Source organism: Mustela nivalis (assembly GCF_964662115.1).
Source record: "Mustela nivalis genome assembly, chromosome: 18".
NCBI lineage: Eukaryota > Metazoa > Chordata > Mammalia > Carnivora > Mustelidae > Mustela > Mustela nivalis.
Genome location: NC_139037.1, coordinates 12,447,117 through 12,473,523, shown reverse-complemented (window position 1 = coordinate 12,473,523; position 26,407 = coordinate 12,447,117). Strand labels below are relative to the sequence as shown.

General features: G+C 39.6%; 1 protein-coding gene across 2 annotated transcripts in view; it reads right to left on the bottom strand.

The window, feature by feature from the left end:
- The window catches only part of SF3B3 (splicing factor 3b subunit 3), a 43,125-nt gene extending 16,766 nt beyond the window's left edge, over positions 1-26,359 (bottom strand). The window contains exons 1-12 of one of the 2 annotated variants that reach the window (XM_082712194.1): positions 26,290-26,359; positions 26,062-26,217; positions 24,912-25,048; positions 23,519-23,845; positions 22,619-22,791; positions 21,935-22,076; positions 18,905-19,017; positions 16,202-16,339; positions 15,308-15,411; positions 10,651-10,816; positions 7,966-8,061; positions 4,544-4,616 (exon numbers count right to left, since the gene is read on the bottom strand). In XM_082712194.1, the coding sequence (XP_082568320.1) occupies positions 4,544-4,616; positions 7,966-8,061; positions 10,651-10,816; positions 15,308-15,411; positions 16,202-16,339; positions 18,905-19,017; positions 21,935-22,076; positions 22,619-22,791; positions 23,519-23,845; positions 24,912-24,981 (1,402 nt within the window). In that variant the 5' untranslated portion in view covers positions 24,982-25,048; positions 26,062-26,217; positions 26,290-26,359. Of the gene's footprint in view, positions 1-4,543; positions 4,617-7,965; positions 8,062-10,650; positions 10,817-15,307; positions 15,412-16,201; positions 16,340-18,904; positions 19,018-21,934; positions 22,077-22,618; positions 22,792-23,518; positions 23,846-24,911; positions 25,049-26,061 lie in introns of both variants that reach the window. The other variant, XM_082712195.1, reaches the window with a different exon arrangement.
- Between the last annotated feature and the right edge of the window lie 48 nt (positions 26,360-26,407).

The window sequence follows — 26,407 nt, the reverse complement described above, 5'->3', positions numbered from 1 at the left end:
ACGAGTAAGTTTCTCAAAGTCAGAGGATCTGAATACAGGCAATCCCAGAAGTTTCTCATACAGACCCCATAGTTAAAGACCACCTATTTCCCATATATTCCATCCTACACATAAAAACAGCTTCTGTGTGTCTCCCACATCCAGCACCATGTTTAGCATTATGCTTGATAAATGCTGAAGAAAGGAAGGGTGTATTTATTTTTCATGAAGGACTGAGATTTCCCTATTTTACATCTGAATTTTATCAATTCCCCTTTCTGTCCCCCTTCCCTCATAAGAAATCAGGTGAACAAGGGACAGAACTACAAGTAGACAAGGTACTAAATTAAGTTTGTTTGTTTTTTTTGGAGAAGGTACTAAATTATACCTCACTCGTAGCAGAAGGAGCTATAGGGCGCTGTGTGCCTGAGCCCTTGTCCAAAGCTTAGTACCATAGAGCTGATCCTCTCCACTCCCATCAAGGACAGTTTGGATTCTGATTGTTCCAAAGGTGGTTCAGCTAAACCAAGACTATTCTACTAGTCCAGCAGAATCAGTGTTCTTCACAGAAAGAGGTCAACTGAAGACATATCACTAGTGTAGCCTAGACTAGCAGTACTCTGCCCTACGAGCAGGACATACTCAACTTGACAGACTATAACCAGCATTTTAAAATAGAAATACATAGAAATAAATATAATTTACGAAACTGCTTTACACATGAAATCAATAACCCAGTAAGGGTGAGTATTATTTTCCAAACTCCTACTCAATACATGCATATACTGACTGGGTGGCTGAAAGGCAAGTATCAAAGATCTCTCCCAATGGGTATAATCCAATGGCTATACCAGGAATCCAGAATAAGGGTTCAAGTTCCAAATCATAAACACTGGAGAAGTAGATAGCTAGTTTTAGATTATCTTTGTTACAACCGTTAAGATGTATCAAATGCTTTGGGGACACTTTATGGCTTCGTAAGACAACACTGTTCGCCACCATGTGAGTAAGGACATGGTTATCCATGAAATGGATGACTTAGTAGTTTGCAACAAAACCAAAATGAATCTCCACACAATACCAAACTTGGAAGCTTTACTCTAGCTGTTTTTGAAATTTGTAATGTGTAAAAATAACAGAAATTGCTTAATTTTAACTATATGAATATTGTGTCCTTTTCCACACTCTCATTACTGAAACCCAATATCCTAAAAGCTCTGCCAGAGCAAATTAAAGCCAAACAACAAAGGGCTCTTAAATGGTCAGGATTTCTGGTCTTTTCCTTCAGTCAAGGGGAAAGGGAGAAACCTGCAGCAGAGACCATGGAAATTTTTAACTAAAATGCAAGAGAATGAGGAGAGGAAGGAAGGTGGGCTGCCTGGGTCTTCACCTTCCCTTTGATCCAAGGCCCCAGACTGCTCAGATATAAAAATAAAGAGATGCTCAGTGGACTGAAATAGGATCTTACATTCCCTGAGCAATTCAACAACCACTAGAACTATTTTACATCACAGACTCCCTCATAACATCCATTACCCTGTGAATACTAAGCACACTCCAACTTTCCTCTCCATGCTACAGCCAGGAGGACCTATAGCGGCCAGTTGCTCATGTCCTAGGAAAGTTATAGGTTAAGAGTTGGAATTCAGAACATAATCAAGCTAAATGACCGTAAATAATGCCTTGCCTTTTCCCAGAAGTTACAACTTTCATATAAAAGAACATTAGTTCAGGGGCACCTGGGTGGCTCAGTCAGTTAAGCCTCTGCTTTGGCTCAGGTCATGATCCCAGAGTTCTGGGATCAAGCCCCCTGTCAGGTCAGGCTGCCTGCTCAGCTGTGCTCGCTCTATCTTGTGCTCTATCTTATGCTTTTGCTCTATCTCTGTCTCTCTAATAAATACAAACTTTAAAAATAAAAATCTTATGCATACGTGTGTGTGTGTGTGTTTGTATGAAGGACATTAGTTCATACCTCAGTGAAGAATCTATCAGGGTATGAGAATGCATCCTTCCCACTTAAATAAAACTTCTAAGCACCGCTAAAGCAGCCCACTGGGGAGGGAATACTTTATTCTCTCCTCTGCCTTAGTATCTGAAGCTCAACAAACAGCTCACTCTAAAAGGAAAGTGAGTGACCATACAATGACTTGAGCTTCCAGTATTCCATTCTCGCTTTATACGTGGGACTACTTGGTGCCTGCCTTGCCTCAGCAGTCCTGATTACACTCCCCAAAAAGGCGGCTCTCTCCAGGACCTGAGTCAGTACAGCTGGAACAGACAAAACTCCAAAGGAGTGTATGGAGTTAAGGCTTTCCTAGCTATACTTTCTTTTAGCTTAGTGAAAGACAAATTAGTCATATTTTCCACTAAGGGAAAAAAATACAGAAAGCTGATTCCTGCCTCAGACCATGAGGCAGATGGGCGTGCATCTCTGTAATGCACAACAGCCAACTGCAAAGTTACCCTCTGAGAGATGCCATCCGGGCAGTCTTATTACTTTGTGCAGATCCCTCTCCCTGGGCAACTCTAAGACCCCATGGTAGACCCTAGCAGTACGTACACACCTGTGGTGATCAGCACCTTCACCAGCCACCTGTGGAAGAGAAAAAAAGGCTTGGTATTGGTAGTGTGCATCACCACGTACCAGCCAAGGTTAGTAGTTGCCTGGAAGACTACAGCATGTGTGGACATGTGGGCTATTCACTCAACAGTTAACTTGGGAATATCTGGAAAGAAAATGAACAGAGAGAACCTGACCTTTTTTTGTGGGTGATCACCCAAATTACAAGTTTCTAAAAAGTAAAATTTATTAGGATGTAAGTCTTTTCCTAGATTTTGGTATTTAGAGAAGAAAAAAATTTCCACTACAAGTTCCACCATGCAACATACTGCTGATCACTGACTCATTAAGCACTATCAAAAAAGCCTTTTCTGATTCTCCAACATAAGCCCATTCCCTGTCCTCTAACACAACCTAGCAACATGCCTGTACCTTTCACTACAGCAGAACACACAGTTTTGTATACTTGTCTTCTTTTTTAGATGGCAAGTGCCCCAAGAGGAAGGATCCTATCTTAATCACTCTGAGTGCAAGGTGGACACCCAGAAAGATTGCAAAATAGAACTTAACCTAAAAAACAGCAAGAACCACAGACAGCCACTACAGGGTTAGTCAAATGAACACTGGATTGGAAGTTCAGAGACTGTGCTTTCCGTTTCCATTACCTCAGTGTGCTATCTCGGAAAAGTCAACCTGTGTGATTTTTCTGCCTTCATCATAAAAATGAGGGGTAACCTTTTTATAAATCTAAACCCTTGTTGAAGTTTAAGAAGTAGAAAATGAAACACAAAGACAGGAAGGGTACGGAATACTAGGATTTTATCTCAAGGGCTCAAAAATTCAAAGTGTAGACAATGTTTGCATCAAGCTGTAATATCAACCAGTCACAAAGCTAAAGGTAACATCAATACTGACCAGTTTCTCTATGAAGACATTAAACAAACTGAGGAAATCCTTCTAAATCAATCATCTAAAAATTATCTTCTCAGCAAAAATGAAGCTACTAATTTCCTGTTTGCTTCTTCTTTTTCATCTCAGACTTGGCTCAAATGTCCACATGAAAACAAAATCCACCACAATGTGCATTCTACTAATATGAAGAGGTTTCCCTCCTACACATTTCCCAGCTCCCATAAAATCAAACATCAGAACATCAAAATATCAGGAAGATTTCCAGCTGTTTTCCTGAAAATGCTTTGTATGCTGGCCAGGGTGCTCTTACTCAGCAGGCCCACATTCCTAAGGGAACAAGAGGAAGATGAAGCCTAGGAATAGAAATGACCTACACCCCCAAAGAATCCAAGGGAAAATGAGAGTTAAGTTTCAGTTCTCAAATTCAATGAACTCAAGACTTTCCTGCTGGCTGTTGCCCTATTATGCATTTTCACATGAATTTCAAAATTTTAGGATGAAGTGGCCCATTTTTATCCAGGAGCATGGACTCCTGTTGCCTCCATCCCCTCTTTTTCACCCACTTTAAAATTCTAATTCCATTCAATCAATCTTAATCTTGTGCTCGATTCAGCAGCGCATATACTAAAATTGGAACGATACAGAGAAGATTAGCATGGCCCCTGCGCAAGGATGACACAATCAATCTTAATCTGAACTTTTCTGAAGCACAACTACACCCACTAAACGGGACTAATAAGCTTCATTAAATCTCTTAATACCTAGAACAACACCTTCAACTTCACCGTGGTTTCAGCACAATAGAAGAAAACACTGAAGAAAAATGAAGAAGTGAAAACTTTCCCTCACACCACACCTCTTACACAGATGGAACCAATACCATCAAGATGAATACAGTACCCTTACTCGTGCGTAATAAGGGTGAAGGCATCCTGATTCAGAATCTGAGAAATGTGATGTCAAGCCAGAAAATGTTTCTAGTATATTGCTAAAAAAAAGCAATATAGAAATATTTTGAATGCAGACACCTAAGCCTTCTATTGTCAATGTCACCCAGACCCACTTTCTGACTATTGGGAATGGGCTGCTTACCTTCAATATGCCGACGCACTGTCCAGACAGCATTGGGGTTACCGGGTAACTCAGAGACAGCCATTTCTGATACCTGACAGGATAGGAGACAAACCACAGATCCAGTGAGCACAGAACTTAGCTCCTTGCTTAAAACTACACTAGATAATGGGATTCTGAAAAGGCAGTGCTCATACTGCATGTTGGATTAAAAGAAGGCACCTGGGTGGCTCAGTCGGTAGAGCATTGACTCTTGATCTTGGGATTGTAAATTCAAGACCCATGTTGGGCTATAGAAATTACTTATTTTTTTTTAATTTTTATTTATTTATTTGACAGAGAGAGAGATCACAAGTAGGCAGAGAGGTAGGCAAAGGGGGAGAGGGGGGAAGCAGGACCCCACTGAGCAGAGAGCCCAACGTGGGGCTCAATCCCAGGACCCTGGGAACATGACCTGAGCTGAAGACAAAGGCTTAACCCAATTGAGCCACCCAGACGCCTGGGATTACTTAAAAATGGGGGGGGGGGGACTTTTTTTACAAAGAGAATGGAATCATTTTATTAAAAAAAGAAAATAAGAAAGTTTAGAACCAAAAAGGGCTGGAAATATTGGCAATCTCCCTAACAAACCTTTGCAAAAAGTGATGGAACATTCAGGATAGCTGTTGCATCAAAAACTATGCAATTTCTTTCAGTATGACATGCCTGTATCTTCCTCAAGAGAACACATAGAATCAAACAGGCCATGATCTAAGTTAGCATCCCATTTCTTCCCTAGCTCCCTTAAGGCCAAATCCCATCTCTCTTCAAGGACCAATTCAAATGCTACATCCTTTAGGAAAAAACCTTCCCTTATCTTCTTGTGAGGCAGTCCACTCTCCCTCCTATAAGATCTCAAAGAAATCACCGTCTCCTAAGGCATTTATCTAAAAAGTGATTTCAGGAATTATTCTGTCCTTCCTACTAGATTTTACGCTCCTTAAGGTTAGAATCAAGAGGGCGCCTGGGTGGCTCAGTGGGTTAAGACGCTGCCTTCGGCTCAGGTCATGATCTCGGGGTCCTGGGATCGAGTCCCGCATCAGGCTCTCTGCTCAGCAGGGAGCCTGCTTCCTCCTCTCTCTCTCTCTCTCTGCCTACTTGTGATCTCTCTCTGTCAAATAAATAAATAAAAACTTAAAAAAAAAAAAGGTTAAAGTCAAGAATCCTCTGAATATCCTATAGGTTCTCAAACATGAGAGGAAATGAAATATTTGGGATGAACTAACAATGATCTAGAAGGGAAAACTAAGTGTAGGTTACAGATGAACTTACGATACAATCCCTGTATTTTTTCTGTAAATACAAAACCATTCCAAAATAAAAATGTTACTATTTTTAAATGACCCAGAAATGATTTTCTTAAATACTATACCATGTAACCACATGGTTATAGAGAGAACTCACGTATACCCATTAAAGGCAGTAACTTTTTTTTTTTTAACTCAACTAATAAAATAATAGGAACACCTTAATCACGGAACAGGAGAACTGAGTAAAACTTCATCACCAATAACTCCGAAGTGTTAGGAGTGCTATACTCTATAACATGTGACAGTGACTCTGCTCAAAAGAGACCATAATCTAGCTTAATAACAAGGTTCAACAAATAAATATGGAGGAACAAAGAAATGTTTAACAATTTCAAAATGTTTTTCTGTGTAACAGAGATCTTTTGTAGACCTGGAAAAAAGTGGGAGGGGGTGGAAGACTCGAAAACAACAATTCTTAATTGGATCCTTTATCTCTTACACTGTACACAAAATTTTCTGTTAATGCACATATGCACTTCTGGTGGAGAATTTAGCTTTTGTCAAATGCTGGATGGTATCTGATGAGTGATCAAAAACTGTTAGTATAGGGACGCCTGGGTGGCTCAGTTGGTTAAGCAGCTGCCTTCGGCTCAGGTCATGATCCCAGCGTCTTGGGATCGAGTCCCACATCGGGCTCCTAGCTCAGCCGGGAGCCTGCTTCTCCCTCTGCCTCTGCCTGCCATTCTGTCTGCCTGTGCTCGCTCTCTCCCCCTCTCTCTCTCTGATAAATAAATAAAATTTAAAAAAAAAAAAAAAAAAAAAAACTGTTAGTATATATTGGATTTAAGTCATTAAAAATTTACTAGCCTGATGAGTATTTTGGCAGAGCCAAAAAATTTTCAAATACCCTGAAACAGCAGTATTAATAGCTAGCATAAATTAAAAAGATGCTCTATGCCAGACTTTGAGCTAAGTGCTTCTTATGCATTCTCTCACTTAATTCACACAACAATCTTTAAAACAGATACTATTATTAAGCTCATTTTATAGAAGAAGAAACAAAAGCTTAGTAATAGCTACTAAGTGGTAGAGCCAGAATTCAAAACCAAGGTCAGTCATCTTGTCTGTATTCCAATAAAAATTTACAAAAACAGGCAGTGGGTCACTGAGAGCTTATAGCGTGCCAACCCCCAACTCTAAAGCAAACTGCCGTAAGAAGCTTTATTTTGCTCTTAACAGAATCAACCCCAGGGAACTTGCTAAAAAAAAGCATCAACTCTAGAACCAAGAGGATGTGGGATTTGAGTGTCCATGTCACCTAAAAGATCCAGCAATAAAGAATTAAATAAATTCTGATCTATCCACTACAGCCTTCAGCTCAGGTCATGATCCCAGGGCTGTGGGATCGAGCCCCGCATCGGGCTCTCGGCTCAGCGGGAAGCCAGCTTCCCCTCCTCTCTCAGCCTGCCTCTCTGCGTACTCGTGATTTCTGCCTGTCAAATAAATAAATCTTAAAAAAAAAAAAAAAAACATTAAAAATAATACAACATAAAAAAATAAACTTAATAAAATATACAGTATTAATATAGTTAAAAACACATAAATAGGGCGCCTGGGTGGCTCAGTGGGTTAAGCCGCTGCCTTCGGCTCAGGTCATGATCTCAGGGTCCTGGGATCGAGTCCCGCATCAGGCTCTCTGCTCAGCAGGGAGCCTGCTTCCCTCTCTCTCTCTCTGCCTGCCTCTCCATCTACTTGTGATTTCTCTCTGTCAAATAAATAAATAAAATCTTTTAAAAATAAATAAATAAATAAAACACATTAATACCTAAAAACTTTGAATACAGACCAAGATTAGAAGAGAATAAAATGCTCCATGCAGATTTCCTCCATGTTTTAGCTGGTTAATGTGGAGCCAGTAGGGGTTATCTCCCCCCCTTTCAACCCCATTCGCCAATTTTTAAAAATGTGTCTCTTGTACTAACAAGATAAAGATTCAGAAATTTAAACTTCGTTACAGAAAAAGAGGACAAAGAAAAACATTTTTTCTTTCACAGAGACATTAATCACTTATCTTCTAGAATAAAGCCATAAGCTGCTTTTTCAATGCTTCTCTCCAAACCCTGCAGATGATCTAAATAAAAATTGCCAGCTTACCTCAAGTCCATGCCTTAGGACTCTGAGAGATGATCGCGGTCCCCTACCACAGGCCACATAGAGCTGTGGTGTGTCTTCATTGGCCAGATCAGCTATCTGAACAGAGAAAAAGGCAAAAAAAAAGTCTACTTGTACCAGGTTTTCAAAACTAAACCTGATTTTCTCGGGGGACAAAGTACTTGTTAGTTTACTAAGATTATATATTGGCTACAAGCCGTGTAGCATTATGGGGAAAACCCTCGTGTTCGAAAAAGCAAACCAGTTTGAAGCAACAAACTTTACTAAGAAAGAAAGGCCTGTATCAGTTTTTCAGTTAGCAAAATTTTTAATAGCTAGTAAAAAGAGTGTTATAGAACCTTGAACTGAAATTTAGTATATCCTTTCAACTAAAAATATAAACTATAATATTATTACAGTATCAGTGACTGTGTCACCAATAAAAATGACTTTATTCATATAACATTAAAATTTATATACCTCCCATTATTCCTCTCATCACTACTTCAAAATTACTTTCAACAGATCTGCTAGACTACACATTATCGAAGTTGCCTTATCAACAAATACTCCTACAATGTAACTCACTAGCCACTGGGGAACACCTGACTGTTCAGGCACCAAACGGGGAAGACATGTGTTATGTTGGTATCCCAGACATCTAGCTGCTTTCCAGTACATTTTTTGGTCAATAATGAGTCCAATCATTTGTACTAGTTTTGTCAAACAAGTCAGTTCAAGTGAAAATTCTTAACTGTAAGACAATACAGCTTACTGTAACACAGACAAACGTGTATTGAGTGCATACAGCCTTCACAATGATCTCTTCCTTAAAAAAATTAACTCACCTACTTCAAATGCACCATCTTGTTATTTAAATAAAGCCTTGATAAAGAAGCACATCAATTACTTTTTCATAACTGAAAAAATACCTTGTTATCTTGGTTTATGTTTATTACTACATGCATTTAAAAATATTATTCAGACATAACATCTTTAAAAAAAAAACAAAAAACAAAAGGAGCGCCTGGGTAGTTCAGGCTGACTCCTGATTTTTGCTCAGGTCATGATCTCAGGGTTATAAGACTGAGCCACACATAAGGCTCCAAACTGCAGAGTTGGCTTGAAAGTCTCTTTCTCCCTCTGCCCCCTCCCCTGCTCACATGTGCGCGCACACATGCACGTGCTTTCTCTCTAAATAAATAAAATCTTTAAAAATAAATAAATATGAAAACATTATTCAAAGAAGAAATCCAGTTGCCTCACCAGGCTAGTAAAGACACCATGGCACAAAAAAATACTCAGCCCCACTACAGACACCTGAACTTTCTGCTAATTTTATCCTTTATCTACAAACTATACCATTATTTCTTCAAATTCCAATGGGGGGGGGGGAGAATCACTAACAATCTATTTAGGAATTACTTAGTATTTTCTACTGCCTCAGGGCTAATTTCTCAAAAAGAAAGAACAAAAGCAGTTAATGTCAAGAATGGTTAATTTGGGGGTGCCTGGGTGGCTCAGTGGGTTAAAGCCTCTGCCTTCGGCTCAGGTCATAATCTCAGGGTCCTGGAATCCAGCCCTGCATCAGGCTCTCTGCTCAGCAGGGAGCCTGCCCCCCCCTCACTGCCTGCTTGTGATCTCTGTCAAATAATAATAAAAAAAAAAAAAAAAAAAAAAGAATGGTTAATTTTACCAGAAATAGTGACTTAATGCTGACTCATTTTCCAAGCACTCAGTAAACAAACCTCTCTTCATTAAAAGTGTGATCAACTAGACAGGGGCTGGTGCCTAATGGTCACTCAAACTCCAGCAATCCAGGATACAAAGGCATGGCAAAATTCCTACTACAACTGAGTGTCACCAGCGGGGCACAGTCCCCATCCTGGCTACCTTGGATTCCTCCCTGAGAATGTATTTAAAAAAGCTGTTCCGGACTGATCAAAAGGACTCTGGAGAATTTTAAGAAATGGTGTGTTAAAATAAGATAGAGGTGTTCCTTGACGATAAATATTCCTAACTATTAAGTGCTAAAAGATCAATTCCAGAACACTATGAAGTACACGAGTCAATTTACATTAAAAAGAAAGGGGTGAGGCTCAGTGGGTTAAGGGGTCAGACTATTGGTTTCAGAACATGGTCTCAAGATCTTGAGATCAAGCTCTGCATCAGAGAGCTCTGTGCTGGGCCTGGAGCCTGCAACAGATTCTCTCTCTTCCTCTCCCCTCACCCGACCCCCCACACACTCTCTCTCTAAAAAATAATAAAAGAAAAAAAGAAACATGTAACACACACAAACACATACATGCACTGACAGATCCAATGAAAATCCCTGTAAGCAAACACAAGCTGTTAATAGCGGCATCCTCGGTGAATAGAAAGTTGAAAATAAGATTGGGAGTAGGAATTTTACCATTTACCTTTTGTATGGTTTAGAATTGTTATATTGAAAACAAGTTATAGAATTAAAAATTAAAAGTCTAAGGATTGATGGAGTGCTTTTTAGTTCTCCACTTTTCACCTTTAACTGCTTCACCTTTACACTCTGGTGATTTCCACAGATACAGTGATGAACCTCATTCTTAGACTATATCTTAATTTAACTGCAGTTAAAACGTTCAACTCATTCCGATACAAAAACATTTGGCTGGTACTGTTCATTGTGGAAGTGACTGGAAAGACCCACACCTGGCAAAACAAAATGGGAGATAGGCTGTCCAATTCATCAACCAGCACAAGGTTCTTGAGTGGTCTTGGTTGGAAGAAGAATGTGTCTCCTTCTTCCAGAGGCATGGCAGATGAAAACTCAGGTTCTTCATCATCGTCTCCGAGATGTGCAATTTGATATAAGTAACTGGGGAGAGCACAGAAAAATTTAATTAAAAACCTTCTGCCTAAAGATTATGTTTACCATAAACACAATACTCAGAAAGCACTTTCCAAAGATCTAATCAAAATTCTAACATGCACTATTAAGTCAGCGTCCTAGTTTCAAATCTGTTTATGTAAGTCAGGTCTTCTTTCTTAAAAGAGAATGGATGAAAAAATTAAGACTACTGAATTCAGGGGGCATGTGACTGGCCCAATCAATAGAAGATGCAACTCCTGACCTCAGAGTTTTGAGTTCAAGCCCCAGGTTAGGCACAGATCACTTTAAAAAAAAAAAAAAAAGACTACTGATTTCAGATTGGTACAGTAAAGGACCTTAGCACCACGGTGTTTAAAAGCACCTGGCTTCCACTAGAGTACCTAGGTCTGAATCCCAGCTCTGCCTCTTAACCAGCTACATATTTTTAATCTGTACGTTCATCACTTGTATCAATTTATAAAAATAAATAGTACCGTCCCATAGAACACAATGAGTATGTAGAACTGCGTATACACGGAACCTAGGAAGACCAGTGTTTGTCAAATAAAATGGAATATACAAAATAAAATTTTTTAAAAATCCCAACTGCACTTTAGGGAATTGTGTCACAGAGAAATTTGTGAAATTTGTAAAATTTGTGAAAAAAATTTGATCACTTCCACATAAGTCCCTAAAATAAAATGACATAAATGAAATCCAAACAAAATCTACAACCATTTCCTATTTTAACCAAAACCAGGCCAAGTCTAACAGAAAATAAGAACTGGTGGTCACTTTGCAGTAACATGCAAATATCACAGTATCATTCCCCAAAACACTCCCCATACAGACATTACAGTATCATTCGCAGAAACAAAACATCAACATATCAAAGGTAGTAAGCATTCTGTCCTTCTCTTGTCTGTAATCTAGCTAATAATACTTAGTGGAATGATTTACAAAAAAAAAAGGGGGGGGGGGCGCCTGGGTGGCTCAGGTCATGATCTCAGGGTCCTGGGATTGAGTCCCGCATCAGGCTCCCTGCTCCCGCCGAGCAGGGAGCCTGCTTCCTCCTCTCTCTCTGCCTGCCTCTCTGCCTACCTGTGATCTCTGTCAAATAAATAAATAAAATTAAAAAAAAAAAAAGAGGTAAAGGAACTTTAAGAGTAGATAATCTAGAACAATATACCATCATAAGCTGAGTATGCACTTAGCTTTTGGGAAGCTCAATTTAAAAAAGAAACACCAGGGGCGCCTGGGTGGCTCAGTGGGTTAAGCCGCTGCCTTCGGCTCAGGTCATGATCTCAGGGTCCTGGGATCGAGTCCCATATCGGGCTCCCTGCTCAGCAGGGAGCCTGCTTCCTCCTCTCTCTCTCCCTGCCTGCCTCTCTGCCTACTTGTGATCTCTCTCTGTCAAATAAATAAATAAAATCTTTAAAAAATAAAAAAAAAAGAAACACCAAATCACTGGTCACGTTAACCCTTTAAGTAATAGACCAGGGCCTTTAATATACAGCACTTTAAACAACTGTAAGTTTAGCTTTTTAGAAGCAGAATAAAAATGACTAAATCAACATCTGAAATACATAGCTATTCAAGAAATATTTACCAAATAAACCTCAACATTTAACACTTTTGGTAAACACATCAGATTCTATGCTAAATTACAAAAGAAGGAAATAGATTATCCTTCAACAAGGTATTAAAAAAAATGTAATTTAAAAAAAGCACTGAAGGGCGCCTGGGTGGCTCAGTGGTTAAGCCGCTGCCTTCGGCTGAGGTCATGGTCTCAGGGTCCTGGGATCGAGTCCCGCATCGGGCTCTCTGCTCAGCAGGGAGCCTGCTTCCCTCTCTCTCTCTCTCTGCCTGCCTCTCCGACTACTTGTGATTTCTCTCTGTCAAATAAATAAATAAAATCTTTAAAAAAAAAAAAAAAAAAAGCACTGAAAATATAAGATACACATATAAAAAGTTAATTAGTATAAATTCCTCACTCAGGCAAGAGGTGTACACACAGATGATAGAGTCCACCTGACAAAAATACCTTCAGTATCTACTAACTGCCAGATAACCAAAAGGATGCTAGGCTCACTACCTCCCATTAGAAGGAAGGTTGGTTAAATCTTGTTAAGTGTCTGTGACTAGGGTGTTGTGGTTCAGAGCAGAACTTTGGAACCAGATGGTCTGGGACTTAGGTGTCGGAACAAATTTCTTCCACAAATGCTCTGTGACCCAATTCCCTATAGTGTAACTGAGGTAAGGGCACTGTCTCTCTGAGAATGTTATGCACTGATATTATGTTATTTGCAGCACTTAGAACAGTGCATGGAAAACAGTAAATACTAAATGCTAAAGGTCTGATAAATAGGTTGCTTTATGATTTAATACCCACAGTACCTGTTCCTGAGGATGCAAATCAGCATGTTTTAAGTGCTCCAGACTTCAGCTTCAGTTCAGCCTCAATGGATAATTTCTCACAAGCTCAAACCCATCCCAGTCTGATAAGTACCTGCCTGTATACTTCAGTCTTTCTACTCTCTGCCCCAAGAAATAAATTTCAAACCAGAAAGTTTTGGGAAACGAGTAAAAGAGCAAATAATAAAAATCCCCCATAATCCTAGCAGTATCCCAGAATACTCACAATAACATTTCACTGGATCTACTTCCAGTATTTTTATTTCCTAGTTTTTGTATGTAATTTTATTTTAAAGAACTGCATCATTCTAAAAAAAAAGTTATTTTTAAATAAGCAGTGTATTTTAAAATATTTTTCAGATCAGTATTTTTCACTTAAATTTCTATTTATTAAGGAAATTTTTAAACACATACGTAAGAGAGAACAGTATAATTAATGAACCCATATGTGCCCAATCCTCAGCTTCAACAAAGGTCAACCCATGACCAGTCTTATTTTATTTCCCATTTCTCCAAAATAATACTAATTTCTTGATATTTTCAAGTAGTATTCAAATTTTACCACTGTCTCAATATTTTATCACTTTTTAAAGATTTGAGAAAGCCTACACACACACAGGGGAGGGGAACAGAGGGAGTGAGAGAGAGTGTCTTTTTTTTTTTAAGGTTTTATTTGAGACAGAGAGAGAGCAAGCGAGAGAGGATGAACAAGAAGGGGAGAGGGAGCCCAATGGAGGACTCAATCACAGGACCCTGGGATCATGACCTGAGCCAAAGGCAGATATTTAACCAACTGAGCCACCCAGGTGCCCAGGGAAGACCATCTTAAGCAGACTCCGCACTGCATGTGGAGCCTAGTGCAGGGCTCAAACTGACCGCCTTGAGATCATGACCTGAGCTGAAATCAAGTCAAATGCTTAACTGTGTCCTGCCTGTCTCAATATTTTTATAAAGTTGATTTGTTTAGATCAGGATCTAAACAAACCCATACACTGCATTTAGCATACAGAAAACATTTTTAGTGGCAGCGTATCTTATGACCATGCCCCATACTGATGGGATATTTAGGTTATACTTCTGAGTTCACAAATAGCACTACAGTGAATATCATGGGTGCATCTTTGTGTGTTAATCAAATACAGCCAGAGTTTAAATTCATAAGTGCAGGATGAAATTCTGATAAAGTCAGTAAGGATGAGTAACAGGAATGTCTAAGAAAGGAAAAACAGTTGGAGAAAGGCAGAAATGGGATAGAATTCTAGAATCCTAGACACGACTTCATTTTAATCATGAGGAAACAGCATTAGTTAAGTGATTGCAGAGACTTTAGCAAATACTGCCAAGACCTAAACTAAAAATAAAAGGCAAGACCAAGTCACTGAGTAATTTGAAGACTTAGATATTGGTCTTAAATTCAAGGCTAGAGTTCAGACTTTATCCATTTGGTAATAAAAAGTCATCAAAGATTTTAACACAGGGATAAGGGAAAGGATTTCATCAAGGTTGTCTTAGCTGCTTAACAAGTTTTACAGGAAAAGACAATGAAATGTAGTAAGAAAACTAGTGAAATAGTTTAGACTAGCACTATAAAAAAAGGGATAAAGAAGTTAAAAAGAGAAGTTAGCACTCAAACGAAAGTAGTTTTTTGTCCACAAAAATTTAGATGTTAAACTCAAGTTGCTAGAACTCACCCATTAGCCATTAACAGAAGTATTGAGGTTGGGAAGGTTAGTGACATGGCCAGGCAGCTGTGGGTACTGACAAGCTTCAACGTTAGATTTGTACAAGTGAAGCCTTGGTAGAACATGAAAGTAGTTTCACAAATACTCAATAAAATGTCCAGCAAGACGCTCAGGAAAGATCACCTCTGAAGCTACTTTTGCAGTTACCTGAAGATAGTGACTGAAGTCACTGAAGTAGAGTAAATAACCAAGAAAAACAATGTAAAGGGGAAAGAAGGGCAAAACCTTTGAAGAAACTAGAACATTCTTTTGGAAAACTCTTTGGCCTTAGAGCCACATCTCCCTCCTGCCAACTTTTATAATAACGGGGGTGAACTAGGGTAATAAAAGGATTACTCACTGGTTTCCAAATTCTGATGCTACAAAAAGGAAGCCTGTTTTAAGCACACACATGGCAGCAGCAACAGGCACAGTATCAAAATACTTGAGCCGGATCTCAGTAACCTGGAGGGGAGAGAAAAAAAAAGATTCTACCATGTAGGCAAGTGAAGCTAGGCCACAGAAGGTAGCCCAGTACTGTAAGACAGCAGAAGCAGAAGAGCAAATAAAATACTGTCCTCAGTATCTAAATCCAGGGTTACCAAACTAAAACCCAAGACCAGCCTAATTTGTTTATGTACTTCCTATAGCTGCTTCTGTGCCATAATGGCAGAGTTGTATAGTTGAGGCAGAGAGTATATTGCCCATAAAAGCTGAAAATGTTTATTACTGGGCGTTTACAAAAAAAATCTGCCAACTCCTGAGCTGAACTGGTATCCAAAAAATTGCTCAGTTGTTCACAGAGCTCCTATACAGGATGAAAACAGTGATCATGTGTATTACCAGCTTTCAATAGACATCAAGAGCTTTTTCTTGCTACTCACCAGAAGTGGCATTACTCAGTCTTATACATGAGACTACCAGACCAGGAATCTGTTAACCAGAGAAAACCTACATTTCTATACTAGTCGCACAAATAAAAAGCTTTAACACCTTAGACAACCACCTTTTAAGATATTACTTCCATTTTATTAACTTGTAAAGTATTAACTGTCCTATCTCAGAGTAGTTTTGAAGATGGTTTATAAAACCACTCTGTAAACCTTAAATGTACACCTAAGTACCAGTTTTTGAATTAAGATTATTTAAATATATGAAAACTAGAATACCATAGGACATTTTATCAAACCAGACTAACCTAACAGAAGTGTTTCTTCATGGCTTTTTTTCCCCTCTCCATCCACAGTCTGCTTACCATATCTTCATCTGTCTCCAAAGTGATCTTGAAGATATCTCCCTGCTCAGTTTGGGCCAAAAAGAAGAACATCGATTTGGTCTTATGGGTAGCAGAGCAGACAAAAATCATTCCTCTTTCAGGATCATCCAGGTCATTCTAGCAAAGTCAAATATAAAACCAACAACTTAGAAATGAGTACTACTTACTTAGGGAACGCAGCACCTTACCAATAGGGATCATACAGGTCACCCACCCAAGGCCTAGAAATAACCCCACAGTCCTTTATAAGTTTTGACCCAGAGAAGCCTGTTCGCCAAAATATAAAATGCAGTAGCCAAAATTATTGTTTACTATAACTATGTGACAAAGCCTGTGTATAAAAAAATAGCCACAGGGCACCTGGGTGGCTCAGTTGGTTAAGCAACTCCCTTCAGCATAGCTCATGATCTCAGGGTTCTGGGACTGGCTTTCTGCCAGTCAGGCTTTCTGCTCAGCAGGGAGCCTGCTTCTCCCTTTCCCTCTGCCGACCACTCTGCCTGCTGGTGCATGCACTCTCCCTAATAAATAAATAGAATCTTTAAAAATTAAAAAAAAAAAGGCGCCACAATTTCACTCTACATTCTGATCCAGTGAGTAAGAAAAAAACTTTCTTCAGAGAAAAATGTCAAAGATATGAAATTTAAAGAGCCATCATTTCAGACTATGAAGAAAAGTCTTACATGTCCATGACACTACCATCCAAACTGTCCTTCTTTAGCCTTGTTCCACATCATCTTCCTTAACTCTGACAAGGCAACTCTTTCACTATAATCCTGGCTGGTTTTTTTTTTTTAAGGTTTCCAACATTTTGTATTTCTCCCACTGACTTAGTTCTTCGAGGGCAAAACATGTTTTATATGTTTTTATACTCCCCAAACCAAGTACGATGCACAAGAGTTAGGTGCTCAGTAAATGTCTGATGAGCCAAACTGAACTTCCCACCCCTTACCAAGAATTTAACTTGACAGATTTCTTCTCAGATTTCCTAAAATTCATGGACTCTTATCTGGATATCATATATTAGATCAACTAAGTAAGACCTGTAAGATTCAACCCCAGGACCTGTAAGTTAATATTAAAAAGATATAAAACGAGGAGTGAAAGGAGAGACCGAGGAAGCAGAGATTAAACGGGATTAACCGAAGCTGGATATACAGTCCATTATATTCTACTTTGCATATCCTTAATAATTTCCACAGTACACTGTTAAGATTAAAATTGATAAAACACCACTTTTAACCACCAACGTAGTAACTGAACTGAGGGGAAACGCACTGTGTGAAAAGATGTTAGGGAAAAGACTATTTACCACCTCAAAATTCACCACCTGCTTCCACACCAATTACAAAAAGGAAAAGGTACCTTCACAATTAAGCAGTACAAGCAGACACTACCTTAACAATTTATCATCACCAAGTCAAACCAACATTCTGTACCCCTAATGTGACAGAATTGGAAATATGCCACTCCTTCTGTAATGTTTCTGTCAAAAAATATTAACATGGATACAACCATATGGAAAAATATAATGGGACAAACTTCAAGAAAATTAGCCCTCCCTCAAAAAAAAGTCAATAAAAGACCAAAAGCAAACAAAGGTGAGACAAAATATTCTAAAAGGGCAGAAAAAGTAGGTAAAAGGGTACCTTTGAGGAGGACAATGAGAGAAATTGGTATATGAACTGTACATAAGATAACTGTATCACACAAAACAGGATATTTCTTGCACATGACATTGGTAGTGTGGTTACACAGTAGAAGTTCTTTTTAGGAGATATATCTTAGGACATTCTTAAAATGTCATGATGACTGCAACTTATTTCCAAAACGTTTGTCTAAAAATGTATACAGATACAGCATAAGAAAACAACGCAAGGGATGCTTGGGTGGCTCAGCCAGTTAAGCATCTGCTTTCAGCTCAGGTCATGATCCCAGGGTTTTGGGATCAAGTTCCACATCGGGCTTCTTGCTCAGCAGGGATGAGCAGTGAGCCTGCTTCTTCGTCTGCCTGCAGCTTCCCTCTGCTTGTGTGCTATCTGTCTCCCCCAACCACTGACAAATTAAGTCTTTGAAAAAAAGGAACAAAATCCAAATGCAATAAAACATTAAATTGGTGCATCTTTTTTTGTATATAAAAGACAAACAGGAATTCATTTTTCTATTCTTTAAAATTTCCTGTACGTTGGAAAAACGACAAAACAGTAGGAAACAATCTATCTCCAATAAATATGTCTGGCTTCTTCAAACTAGAAATGCAGGAATTTCAAACTGATCACCCACAGATTCTTCTGAAATGGAAACCATGTTTTTAATTCCTTTTCTCAAAAAATCTGTTTTGCTTTCACTAAAATACCAGCTTCACCAGGGCGCCTGGGTGGCTCAATGGGTTAAGCCTCTGCCTTTGGCTCGGGTCATCTCAGGGGCCTGGGATCGAGCCTGGCACTGGACTCTGCTCCACTGGGCTCTCTGCTCAGCAGGGAGTCTGCTTCCCCCTCTCTCTCTGCCTGCCTCTCTACTTGTGATCTATCATATAAAAAAAATCCTTAAAAAAAAGTTTTATTACAAACATTTACAAAGAAACTAAAACCTCACAACAAATAAACTAAGAGGCTATACTGTAATTACAAAAAATAAATTAACTTCACAAACACCAGCATCTTTTCTTATGGCAAAGATTTTTACCCGTCTCCTGGGAATTGGACAGCGGATATCTGGTTGGTCACCGAAGTTCTTGTAAGTGATATAGTTTTCAGAGCAGATTAACACTCCACTTGGACCATCTGACCCTCCGGGAACTACAAAAAAAACCAGAACTTAACAATGATACAATGTAATATGAATTACGATTTAGCTTTCAGTTCCTTCTCTCCTTCAGCCCAACCTGGATGAAGGTGTAAGTGCCTGAGACTAAGAAATATTCAAAGTGTTTCTTTTTCCCTGATACTAGCATAAGACAAGGATGGAGTGCAGTTCGGGTAGCCTGAGCCTGTGCAGGTACATGATGCCGCATCTAAAATTTCTAGCTGAGTCAAAACTCAGTTCTCATCTTTAGCCCTATAACCCAACTGTGTACTGGACACTTTTACAAGGATACTCCACATGCAGCTTAAAAATACACTGTATTCATGAACAAACTCAAGTTTCTTCCCAAATCTGTTCGACCTCCTGGGTCCTCCATCTCAGAGAACACCACTATCAGTCAACAGACCAAACCAGAAACCTGGGTGTTCCTCTTCAAGTCTCTGTCCCCTCACAGCTCTGAGTCTACCTTCTTAGCAGCGCTCATGCTGCCAATCCCCTGAGTTAGTAAAACAGCTTCCCAATCTGGCTTACATTCTTATCCTCCACTTAATTAGCCAAAATGTAAGGAAGTGATGTTTCCAAAATACTCATCTTTAACAGATTATTCCCTGCTTAAAATCCTTCAATCACATCAACAAAAAATAAGTTAAATAAAATCCTTCAGTAGCTACCTTCCCACCACAGCCCTTTAGTTCTATTGATCCATGAGCTTCCAAAAGTTCTTTGAACGAACAATGTTCTTTCTTTGTACATGGGCCTTTGTGCATCTCGCTCTCCTTGTCCACAACAGAAACTCCTTCCTCCAACCCCCACCCAATACCTAAATAACTAGTCTTCCAGTCTCAGCATAGAGCTCTTCTCCAGAAAGATTTCTCTAACATATTCCTTTCCTTCCCTGGGTTAGAGACCTCTCCTCTATCCTGTCATGGCGTTTGATACATTCTCTGGCAATTTTTTTGTTACTTGGACATATTCATCACCAGACTCAACCTTGCATTAAAGGAGACACCACATATAATTCTTCATGCAGAAGATTGACTCTGCACATACTGACTGTAGAGGCTCAATAAAAAACTGGTGAACAAGACAAACCATAAGTGACTCTTAATCCCACAAAACAAACTGAGGGTTGCTGGGGGGAGGGGGTTTGGGAGAAGGGGGTGGGAGTATGGACATTGGGGAGGGTATGTGCTTTGGTGAGTGCTGTGAAGTGTGTAAACCTGGTGATTCACAGACCTGTACCCCTGGGGATAAAAATATATGTTTATAAAAAATAAAAAATAAAAAATTTAAAAAAAAAATAAAAATAAAAAATAAAAATAATAATAATTAAAAAAAAAACTGGTGAACAGGGCAGGGCGCCTGGGTAGTTCAGTGAGTTGAGTCTCTGCATTCGGCTTGGGTCATGATCTCAGGGTCCTGGGATGGCGCCCCACATCAGGCTCTCTGCTCAGCAGGGAGCCTGCTTCCCCCCCCTCTCTCTGCCTGCTTCTCTGCCTACTTGTGATCTCTCTGTCAAATAAATAAATTAAATCTTAAAAAAAAAATTGGTGAACAAATGAAGACCTGACAGCAAAACATATGGTAATGTTACAGAAAATGAGATGTGTAATCTATTGTCCAAGGTTCTTCTGTTTAATACATGGCCTCTTTAATTAAGATTTAATGCTCAAAGACAAGTGCTATCTTATTCTCCAAAATCTTCCCCAACAGGGCATATTTCACTTTAGACATCAATTCAAGTGCAAATGACTCAACACAAAAAGGACTGAATCACTGTCTTCCCCAAGACAGTGGGGAAGAAACTTACAGGACCACAAATATACATGTCCCATTTAGTCTTTTAATATAATAAATTAAACTGACACTTATTTTCTTTTTCAAGGTTTCATTTTCTAAGTAATCTCTCAGCTCAACGTGGAACTGGAACTTCACATCCCCAAGATCAAGAGTCACATGCTCCACTGACTGAGCCCATCAGGCACCCTGGATACTGATTTTCTAATCGTAAACATCTCTGAACACCTATAAAAATCCTACTTAGCTCTGATGCATTTAAAGCAGACTTCAATTTTCTAAGACCTTAGGTTTTGGTATTTATAACCATAACCAACATACATAGATTTTTGTTACTAACCTTTCCCAATTTTGATACTTAAGTTACATTAGGGTCATAAAGAGGTACAATAGAGTTTTTTATTTTTTTCCTATCTCTGGAGAAATTTAAGATCCCTAAAAATTCTGGACCTTAAATCTTTTGGGGAGCATTTCTGACTACTGCTGCAATTTCCTTAATGGATGCTAGTCTATTCAGGTTCTTATCTTCTTATAGGGTCAATTTGGGAAGTGCCTTCAAAAACATTTCTATTTCACCTAAGTTTTTAAATTCATGGACATTCATTTGTCTTTTCAAAGAATTGGGTTTTAGTTTTCTTAATGACAGTGAAAGACTGTCTACAGTAGAAATATCGGAGCACCCAACAGTGATCAATGTTCCAAGCTGCGTACTCTCCCCATCCTTTCTTCTCTGCCCCCATTAGAAGGTTAAGAGTCAGCCACTCCATGAAACATAGGCAAGGTACTTAGATTTACCACAAATAGATTGTAGTTTCCAAACCCTCGTAAGTAAACTCTCCTAGGTTTGCATATAAAATGGGCTAAGCAAAAACGTACAGAGTAGTTCTGAGAATAAAGTACCTGTAAAGGCATCTGGGTGCCTCTGTCAGTTAAGCCTCTGCCTTTAATTCAGGTCATGATCCTGGGGTCCTGGGATCCAGACCCACAATGGGCTCCCTGCTCAGTGGGGAGTCTGCTTCTCCCTCTCCCCACCTCTGCTCTTGCTCTCTCCCTCTCTCTCAAATGAATTAAAAAAAAAAAAAAAAAAAAAAAAAACCTTAAAAAAAAAAATACCTGTAATAAGAAAGTTGCCATGTTCCTCCAAAGGTTCACTGTATTTTCGGACCACATGATTTAAACCAAGGTCTAATTCATAGAAGGTAAGAGTCTGCTGAGTATTGGCCGCTGCTTCCCCTGTTGGATCATTGTCTGCTTCCTATAAAAAAGGACAATGGTACAAACCCAGCATTAGGATCCCTCCACCTCATGAGTGGGGAAGCAAAGGTCAGTTTACCAAAGTTCACACTACTAAGTAATGGCAGAGCTGGAACACAAACCTGGGTCTTCTATTTTGGGGATCAAGGTTCCCGCTAATGAAGGCTACAGCCTTCCATTCAAGGCAAAGAATAGTATGCCCCAACCTTCACTACCTCCCTGAAAAAAAAGTCCCACATACAGTTTCACCTCCTTTTTCAAACAGCTCTTCCCCCCAAAATACCATTTTTATAGGGAGATTGTTCGAATCGGAGTAAGGTGCTATTATACAGTTAAAGTTAAGCTGTGAAACATTCCAAAGACTCCCCATAAGACATTTGGAAAATAGAAAAGATTTGTTAGCAAAATAACTGCAAGACAACACAATGAAGAAATAATCAGGAAAGCACTGAGATGAATCAAAGGAACCATCGTGTGGAGGGAGGGGGAGAAGCAAGAAGGGGGAAAGAGGAAGAGAGCAGGGAATCAATGAGTCCCCATTACCTCATAATCCATTTCCAGACAAGCAAACATTGGATTTTCAAATCCCACATCTACTCCAACCACATGATATACTAGAGTGTTCGCTTTGTGGGCCTCTAGGGGAGATGAAATGGTAAGCCGGGCTGCAGCATCTCTGTTTAAGATATATACCAATTTCTGTTTTTCAATGGCACCTACAGATAAAGAAGACAAAACAAATAAAATTTCCAGAAAATGTAAAGAAGGGCTTATAGAACAGCCAGACTCGCATCACAATGCTTTCTTTAAAATTATTAATTGCCAACATTAACTCCACAAGTGTATTAATTAGGATTTTACTATCAGTAAAATAGACAATAGAACTTTACTTCCTTCCTTCCTAATAGGGATCTTAATATCCCACTAATTCTTCAAGAAAACTTTTCAGCGTGCCCTATATTTAATGATACTGGGAAACAAAACATTAATTCCTAAAATTGCCAGCTTTATTCTCTGAATTAAATCTAATGATTTTGTGACTTGTCAAAAGAGTTGCCTTCTGGAGGCCTGATCAGATACACAGAAGTTTCTTCAAGAGATACATCAGAGAAGAGACATGAATGTGAATCATCACTTCAGGCTGATGAAAGCAACCATATTTACTGCCTAATTATGTACAATCATTTCATTGTAGGTTTTCTGCTACACAGAAATGGGAAAAACATCTAATTCAACCAGAAAGAAAATAAAAAAGGTGTGTTAAGACTACTGCCATTGTTTTAAAAGGAAAAGCAACTTTAAACCATGGCATTAATCCAAATGTGATCCAAACTTTACCCAGGTAAGGAACTTACAGGCACACTGCCAAAAGCACAGCACTATTACCCCAAACTGAGAATCTATGAAGTCTCAAAGATATACTTAATAGATCAAGTCACTCACTAATCATAACAGCTCGCCCTTTGGGATCCACAGCTAAGAACTGGCCAGGAACAATGCGGCGACATCCGCTCTTGCCAAAGGTTTCTTGGTGAATTTTCTCAAACATATTCTTAGATGGTTGGTATTCCAAGATAACAATCCGACCCGAGTCACTGCCAACCACAATGTAGTCTTTGGTGCCACCAGTCAGCCTAAAGGCCATGAGTGACCGGATAACACCAAATACTTCCACAGTTAGTAGAGTGTGTACTTTGCCAGTGTTGGGGTCAGGGCGAAGCAGCTCCAGTATCTTCCCACGGGAAACAACAATTTCCTGCTGTTTGGTTCCTAGATCACCAAAACAATAAAGATCATGAATAATCAGAACTAGTCCAAAAAGTAAACTGGATGGGTCAAAATGCCACTCAAGATAAATATAATTAAGTTGGGGTATTTTTTTTAATTCTATTTCATTCCTAGAATTGATAAGACTTAACAAAAGTGATATCAAAGAAAAACTTTTACAAAATGGCCACACAGGGGCACCTGGGTGGCTCAAGACATTAAGCGTCTGCCTTCAGCTCAGGTCACAATCCCAGCATCCTAGGATCCATCCCCACATTGGGCTCCCTGCTCAGCAAGGAGCCTGCTTCTCCCTCTCTAGCTCCCCCGGGCTTGTGTTCCCTCTCACTCTGTCAAATAAATAAAATCTTAAAAAAAAAAAAAAAAAAAAAGGCACATAGGGACACCTGCGTAGCTCAGTCACTTAAGCATCTGACTTTGCCTCAGGTCATGATCCCAGGATCCTAGGATGGAGCCCCACCTCAGGCTTCCTCTCTCTGTCCCTCCTCCTGCGTGTGTCCATGTATGCATGTGCACACTCTCTCTCTCACAAATATAGAAAATCTTTTTAGAAAAATGCTCAACAGGTACTTTTTAAAAACCCTTTTTATTTTTCTAAAATTTGCCAACAATCTGCGTAATTGGGAGTTGTCTACAAGTCATTATTAACATACGTTTAACTTCATAGAATTAATGATTTCCAAAGGCTCTTTTTAGCTCAGCCTGAAAGCTTTTATACTAGAAAATCACATTCTTACCTGTGCAGTTCGATGGATTATCTCAAACAACTTTTAAAGCTGCTATCTAATATATACCATTTATTTCTAAACTCTGTCCTAGGGGGCACCTGGGTGGCTAAGTCGTTAAGCACCCACCTTCAGCTCAGGTCATGTTCCCAGAGTCCTGGGATTGAGCCTCACATCAGGCTCTCTGCTCAGCGGGAAGCCTGTTTCTCCCTCTCCCATTCCCCCTGCCTGTGTTCCCTCTCTCAGTCTCTCTCTGTATCAAATAAATAAAATCTTTTTTTTTTTAAAAAGTTTAATTCAGAAAGAAAGTTAACTGGATATCTTACCAGAGAAGTTGCCATGAATGGCAAAGCTGATGCCTGTGGCCCGCTGCAAGGTCAAGTTGTATAGGAACATGATGGCAGCAACACTGAGATACTCACAACTCCACAATCAGGCCGCAGTTGTACGGAGTCAAAACAAGCTAAGAGCACATAAAAGCACAAAAATATCAGCTGGGAGACTTACTTTAACAGACATTTCTGCAAAGGAACTTCTGGCTGAAGGGCAGAACCCATACAGTAAGGCTTATTGACGAATAATGATATCTATAACCAGAGAGCATTCTATATGCCATGCACCAGGCTGTATACTTTGCCTCTAATCCCTACAAATCCCTACAAATAACTCATAATACTAATGAGTTATACTAACTACATCTATACTACCTACAAATAACTCATTATACTAATTACATAGATGAGGAAATTGAGGTTAAGAAATTAAATCACCTGCCTGAGATCATTAATAAGTGGTAAAATCTTTGGGATCTGTACCATTAAGAAACTGTGTGCCTTTACTGTCAAGAAACTAAGCAGCTCTGCACGTTCTTGTATTTGCATAGGTTACACACACACGGTTCACAATTCTTTAAAAGCACAGCAAAAAGCTCCTTTCCATCCATTCTCTAGCCTCCATCCCTTCTCCCTGTGCCAAAGCAACATCACCGCATTCAAACCTCACAAAATCTTCAGAATAGATACTAGTGTCCCCCACTTTGCAAATGATAAAATTGAAAATCAGCGAAGGAAACAGTTGCCCAAGTACCAAAACACGAATTCAAAAGAGGGTCTTGGCACCAAAAACTGTTTCCGTTATTTACGCTTTCAACACACGGAGTCTTCCCACCTTACATTACAGTTGGCGTGTCGTTTACGTCCATCTTAACCCCTCCCCTCACCCACCCCCAGGGCCTAAAAGCCGGGCAATTTCTTTAAGTCTTACTTCGATCCGGAATTCGTTCCCACCTTGGAGACGGAAGTGGGAGACGACTCCTGAAAGTCGTTTTCGTACCCAAGCAGTCCCCTCCACCTTTTTCCCTGGCCTGGACCTTACGGGCCTAGGCTGCTTCAAAACCCGACCAGAAGCCCGGCCAACCCTCCTATGACCGCTCTCTGCCTCCCCAGGTCCGGGAAACTAGGGAGCCTTCTTCTTTACCCTGCAGCAGGAAGGATGGCGTAGATATCCGACAGATGCTGAGTTCTTTCAAGGCCTAAGCCACCGCCAGCTTCAACCTACCGGCGTCCGCCATTAGCTCTAAAGGCAGGGACCTTCCGGCGGGCGCGCGACGTATAAGAAGTCCCCAACCGGCGCCTGAAGAATATATATGTAATTTTTTTAAATGTTTCTTTCTTCGACTCGACATTGAAAATTAGTTAAACATACCTTATGCCCGTCACTTTCCCAGGAGAAAAGAAATCAAACAGACCTTTTAAAGTGTACTTAAAAAAAAAAAAAAAACTACCCATAAATCCGTCGGGCATTTTCTTGGGCGCCGCTTGAC